This window comes from Canis lupus, chromosome 18 (assembly GCF_003254725.2).
Source record: "Canis lupus dingo isolate Sandy chromosome 18, ASM325472v2, whole genome shotgun sequence".
In the NCBI taxonomy this organism is placed as follows: Eukaryota; Metazoa; Chordata; class Mammalia; order Carnivora; family Canidae; genus Canis; species Canis lupus.
In genome coordinates, this window is record NC_064260.1 from 25,618,424 (window position 1) to 25,624,450 (window position 6,027).

The 6,027-nt window shown below is 70.1% G+C and overlaps 1 protein-coding gene across 1 annotated transcript; it reads left to right on the plus strand.

Moving 5' to 3' along the window:
* The first annotated feature begins 2,742 nt into the window (after positions 1 to 2,742).
* Positions 2,743 to 5,491, plus strand: DRD4 (dopamine receptor D4). Its single transcript, XM_025452558.3, has 4 exons — positions 2,743 to 3,009; positions 4,231 to 4,343; positions 4,477 to 5,201; positions 5,274 to 5,491. Exons 1-4 carry the CDS (start codon positions 2,743 to 2,745, stop codon positions 5,474 to 5,476), a joined length of 1,308 nt encoding a protein of 435 aa, XP_025308343.3. The 3' UTR covers positions 5,477 to 5,491.
* Positions 5,492 to 6,027: the final 536 nt, after the last annotated feature.

The following is a 6,027-nucleotide window of genomic DNA, read 5'->3' on the forward strand; positions in this document are numbered from 1 at the left end:
CTCAGGCCCGGCCTCTCAGGAACCCAAGGATGGAATTCCCTGAACCCAAGGAGGAAGGGAAACCCACAGCTGCCAGGGCCCTCGGTGCTGAGACCGAAGTTTCCCCAAAAGCGGAGAACGGGGCGGAGATGTTGGCGCTCGGTGCTCCAGCGACATCATGTTCAGTTCCGGTTGCTGAAATAAGGGGGACAGAGGGAGGGAGGGAGGGAAGGAGGGGGGAGGGAGGGGGGCATCCAGATAAGAAAAGGAGAAATAAAGTGGTTTCTACTCATAAGGTAATCGTCCATGTAGAAATTCTGAAAAAAACTAAAAAAAGAAAAATCCTTGCATTAACGGGTTTTAGCAACAACAAAGGACATGAGGTCAACACCCCAAGACTGTATTTCTACACGTTAGCAGTGAACAACTGGAAATGACGTTTCCTTTTCTTTTTTTTGTTTTTTTTAAAGAGTTTATTTATTTGACAGAGAGAGGAAGAGAGAGGGAGCGTGACCAAGGGGCACAGCAGAGGCGGGGGGAGAAGCAGGCAGCCCGACGTGGGACTCGACCCCAGGACCCCGGGATCACGCCCTGGGCGGAGGGCAGACGCCCAACCGACTGGGCCGCCCAGGGATCCCGGAAATGACGTTTCTCCGAAGAACCATTTACCGCCTCTAGAATCCCGAACTCCTAGGCTGCGCGGCCCGTAGGCTGGAGACGATGGACGCGATGTGAGACCTCAGAGGGAGATACGTGCTCACAGATGGGGGGCTCGGTGTCCCCGGGTGTCACTTTGCCCTAAACTCGTTGCACAGATTCAGCGCGATCCAAGTCACATGCCCAGCAGGCGGGTCGTGCCGGAGTCAGGGGCTCCGGGCCAGGCTCACAGACAAGGCACGAGGGCGACCAGGACAGTCCTGTGGGAAGGAGGCTCGGGCCCCAGAGCCTGAGTTCCCACTGGCCGCGAGGCTGCAGGAGTCACGGCTGCGGGTCACTCTGCAAGGACTGACGTTAGACGTGTGGCTCACGGAACACAGGCAAGGGTTAAAAAAAAAGAGCCCCACACAAAGACGATCCAGTGATTTTTGGGGGCAGAAACTGAAAAGTGAGCCAACGGAGACACAGTCTTTTCAACAAACAGTGCTCAGGCGACTGGCCCGCCGGGCAGGGAACGGAAAGCGCCCCGACTCACAGCTTGGGGGGAGGGGGTCGGATCCGCTGTCAAGGAGGAAGTGACAAGGTCCCAGCTGGGAGAAGGCATTTTCACATCACATATGTGACTCCTTCCATCTTAGTACATGGAGGTGAGTCGCCGTGAGTTGTGTTGCCATTTCCCCGATGACAGGGTGTCGAGCTGTCCCTCCCTGCTTACTGGCCCCTGGAGCCCTCCGTCTACTAATGTGCCTCTGCAGGACCTTTGCCTTCGTTAAAAACTGGACTGTCTTTTCTTGATGACTTGATGGAGCTCTTTGTATATTGTGGACCTGCATCCTTTGTCAGAGGTCTACACTGCACACATCCCATCCCGGTCCACACTGCCCGTTCCCGCTTAGTGGTGGCCGACATCTGGGGACAGAGAGGAAACTGCAAGCGGGTCAGAGGCTAGGCTACAGTCACTGCTTGGCATGTAACCCAAGGTCAGGGCACCAGCCCTGCCTTGGGTCTGTCCTGCGAGGGTACCATCCCCTCCCCTGTCCCGCACCGGTCTGCATCACAGGGAAGGAGGCGTTGGATGCACCTCGGAGCTAGATGCCCCTGGACACGCACCTGTCCTGCATCAGACCCGAGGGACTTTGCCCCTTGTGACCCTCATTATGGTATTTTGGGGTCAGAATCCTTGTTTTCTCTTTAAGATTTTATTTATTTATTTGAGAGGGAGCCTTGGGCGCAGAGGGCGATCTCCCGAGAGCACTTGCTTCCATATGCACCCCGGCGGCTCACCGGGGGGTGGCCGGTGTCCCCTGCTGTCTCTGAAGGCTCCTGGGGTCCTGGCAACAGCTCTGCGCTCCCCCCGCCCGCGGCCCCGCTGCCCCCTAGTGCCCAGAGCACGGGGCTACATGCGCGGCGGGTGGGCCCCGACGGGGACAGGCTCCCGCGCCCCGGAGCCACCGAGGCCATGAGGACGCGCTGTCGCAACCGGCTGGAGCGCAGCGTGAGCCCGCGCCGCGGACGGCCACCCCGGCACCTGCCCCACCCGGCCGCGCTGCGCCGCCGCGACGCTGGCCCGGAGCTTCCGCTGCGCCCAGGCCTGCGCGGGGCCCGGGTGTGTGGGCAGGTGGGCGCAGCCCGCTTCGGCTGCCCTCGGGGAGCGGCGACTCGGGGTGCGCGGGGCGGGGCGGGGCTCCCAGAGCGGGCCCCGCGCGCCCTCCTCCGTCTCGCCCAAGGCCCTGCAGTGAGCCGCGGGCGCGGGGGGCCCTGCGGGGTCGGGACGGCGGAGGGCAGCCCGCCTGGGGCGCACGGGCGAGGCGGGCGGACGCTCAGGCACTGGCGCTGGGGCGCGGGGAGGGCTCCCTCCGGAGGCGTCTCCTGGGCCGCCCCTGAGAAGCGGACGCGCGGCGGGACGGCGTGGACCCGAGCCCGGCCGGGCACCGCCCCCCCCGCGCCCCCCGCGCCCCCCGCGCCGCCCCTTCCACCTGCGCGGGGCCCGCGAACTCCCGGACCGGCCGGGGTGGGGGGGGCGGGGCGCCCGGGGCGGGGCGGGGGGCGGGGCCAGGGCGCCGCCGTCCCGGGGCTGCGCGCCCGCCTGGCCGCGGGGCGGGGGCCATGGGGAACCGCAGCGCCGGGGACGCCGACGGGCTGCTGGCGGGGCGCGGGCCGGGCGCGGGGACCCCGGGGACCCCGGGCGCGGCGGCGGCGCTGGCGGGGGGCGTGCTGCTCATCGGCGCCGTGCTCGCGGGGAACGCGCTGGTGTGCGCGAGCGTGGCGGCCGAGCGCGCCCTGCAGACGCCCACCAACTACTTCATCGTGAGCCTGGCGGCCGCCGACCTACTCCTCGCCCTGCTCGTGCTGCCCCTGTTCGTCTACTCCGAGGTGAGCCCGCCCCGCGCCCGCCCCGCGCCCCACCCGCGCCCCCTCTCCTTGCCCTGTTCGGCGGCTCCTACCAACGACACGTCCTCGTCCTCCAAGCCGCGCGCTCAGAAACGGGCGACACCGCCAGTCGGGCCGCCCCCCTGCACCGGCGGGGGTTCCATTCCCCGGGGAGCCAGGTGGACGCGCAGACTCGGTCGAGCCACCCCCCGCCCCGGCTGTCCCGGGGGCACAGGGACACACATCACTGCACAAAGCACAGCCAAGCGTGAGCAGGAGCGCGCAGGCGGCCGGGCCCCCGGGAAGCCCACGCGACACGCACTGTGCCCACAGCAGGAGGGGCACGCGGCCCCAGGAGCCGGGGGCAGGGAGCAGGGCGCCCCCCGCGCCTCACAGTGGACCCCAAAGGACGGGGTGGCGTCCCACCCCCGCCGGGAGCCGGGCCCGAAGCCCTGGTGGGACCCCCGCCGCCGGCCCTGCTGCGCTGCTGCCCATTGGGCGGAAGAGCTGCTCAGGGCCGGGAGCGCGCTGGCCAGGCGCTGCGGGAGGGGCTCAGCGCCCTGGGGGGACGCGGCGAGGCGGGCGCCGCCGGGTCACTAGCAGGACAAGGACATGCAGGGCCTGCCCCTCCCCCGAGCCCCGCCGGACGTCACAGCGACGGCCCTTAAGCTCCTAATCGTCCCAAATCAGCGGCAGGGGATTTAGAGGGGGCGGTTGTCTGCTCGTTGCTCTTGGTGGGGGCGCTGGGCACGTGTGGGGCTATGCACCCCCTCACTCATTTATCCTCAGGGCGGTTTTGTGGGTGCTATGGTCACCCTCATTTTACAGATGAGGGCACAAAAGTGAGGACCCGTCGAGTCCGAGCGCAGGGACAGGGCTTAACCAGATAGGCTGACTCTCGCCACCCCGCGGGGGGCACGCGGCGGGGCTCAAGTCCCCGGGCAGGAGGACCGCAGCCCGTGGAGGGGGGGCCGCCTCCAGCACAGCATCACACTGGGGTCCTCCACCGCCTGCACCCCCGCTCCAGGGGCCCTCCCAGGGGGACGGAGGGGCTCTGCTCAGCGCGGTGGCAATGCGGCCAGGCGGGACCCCGGGCCCATTCCGGCCCCCCGGGAAGCTGGGCGTCAGAGCGCGGCCCGGGTCGCGGCGAGCGCTCCTGGGCTGGGGGGCGGCCGTCTGGTCTCGTGCGTGTCGTGCCCCCACCCCGGGCCCCTTGCGGCGCAGGTCCAGGGCGGCGTGTGGCTGTTCAGCCCCGGCCTCTGCGACGCGCTCATGGCGATGGACGTGATGCTGTGCACCGCCTCCATCTTCAACCTGTGCGCCATCAGCGTGGACAGGTGAGCCGCCCCGCGTCGGCCCCGCCCCTCGCCAGGCCCCGCCTCGCGACCCGCCCCTCGCCAGGCCCCGCCCTCGCCCCGCCCCTCGCCAGGCCCCGCCCCGCGGCCCGCCGCCCTCACTGCGCCCCCGCAGGTTCGTGGCGGTGGCCGTGCCGCTGAGTTACAACCGCCAGGGCGGGGGCGGCCGCCAGCTGCTGCTCATCGGCGCCACGTGGCTGCTGTCGGCGGCGGTGGCGGCGCCCGTGCTGTGCGGCCTCAACGACGCGCGCGGCCGCGACCCCGCCGTGTGCCGCCTGGAGGACCGCGACTACGTGGTCTACTCGTCCGTGTGCTCCTTCTTCCTGCCCTGCCCGCTCATGCTGCTGCTCTACTGGGCCACGTTCCGGGGCCTGCGGCGCTGGGAGGCCGCGCGTCGGGCCAAGCTGCACGGCCGGACACCGCGCAGACCCAGCGGCCCCGGCCCGCCGCCCCCCGACGGCAGCCCCGACGGCACCCCGGACGGCACCCCCAGCCCACCGCCCCCCGACGGCAGCCCCGACGGCACCTCGGACGGCACCCCCGGCCCACCGCCCCCCGACGGCAGCCCCGACGGCACCCCCGGCCCGCCGCCCCCCGACGGCAGCCCTGATGACAACCCCCGCCCGCCGCCCCCTGACAGCAGCCCTGGCCCGCCGCCCCCCGAGGTCACCCCCGATGACACCCCCGACGCCACACCCCGCCCCCTGCCCCCCGCCGCCGACGCCGCCGCGCCCCCCCCCGCCGACCCTGCAGAGCCCCCGCGGCAGCCACGCAAGCGGAGACGCGCCAAGATCACCGGCCGGGAGCGCAAGGCTATGAGGGTGCTGCCCGTGGTGGTCGGTGGGTGCCTGCCCGGGCGGGGGCGGCGGGGGGGGGGTGGCCGCGGGACCCGCTCACCGCCCCGCCCCCCAGGCGCCTTCCTGCTGTGCTGGACGCCCTTCTTTGTGGTGCACATCACCCGGGCGCTGTGCCCCGCCTGCCCCGTGCCCCCGCGGCTGGTCAGCGCCGTCACCTGGCTGGGCTACGTCAACAGCGCCCTCAACCCGCTCATCTACACCGTGTTCAACGCCGAGTTCCGTGCCGTCTTCCGCAAGGCCCTTCGCCTCTGCTGCTGAGCGGGGCCCCCGCCCCCCACGCCCTCCGCAAGGCCTGGCCAGGCCTGGCCAGGCCTGGGGGGCAGTGTCTCGGCGCCGAGGGGGCGGCTCTGTGCGGCTGATTGAACCAGGTCCTTCCTCAACACCTGCTGGAAGGCTGGGCCTGGGGCGGCCTGGGAGTTCCGGGGGGAACCCAGACCCCCCTTGGGCCCCTCATCCTCCTGCGGAAGCCCAGGGAACAGACCCCGGGAGGCTGGTTCCTTCCCCAGGGTGAGGTGGGGGACTGCCCCAGGCCCTTCGGCCCTCCCACGGAGAAGCTTCCAGAAGCATGCTGGCCGTCCCTGAGAAGGCCAGGACTCAGCTGGAGGGGCTGCCCACAGGCTGGCTGGTGGTGACAGCCAGGACACACTGTGGCTTCCCCACGCCGGTGCTCCTCCCACAGTGGGGCGGGGACACCTGTCCGGTGGGCTCAAGGTAGTGTCCTGGCGCTGCCCCTTCCCTGGGAGGACAGGCTGCACCCGGCTCAGCGCAGCTCCCGCCAGCTTTCCTCTGGCCGTGTGGAAGGAGCAAGG

Coding starts and splice junctions, on each gene's coding strand:
- DRD4 (XM_025452558.3), top strand. CDS start 2,743: ATGGGGAACCGCAGCGCCGGGGACGCCGACGGGCTGCTGGCGGGGCGC. Junction 3,010..4,230: donor CCCTGTTCGTCTACTCCGAG/GTGAGCCCGCCC, acceptor CTTGCGGCGCAG/GTCCAGGGCGGCGTGTGGCT. Junction 5,202..5,273: donor GGTGCTGCCCGTGGTGGTCG/GTGGGTGCCTGC, acceptor CCCGCCCCCCAG/GCGCCTTCCTGCTGTGCTGG.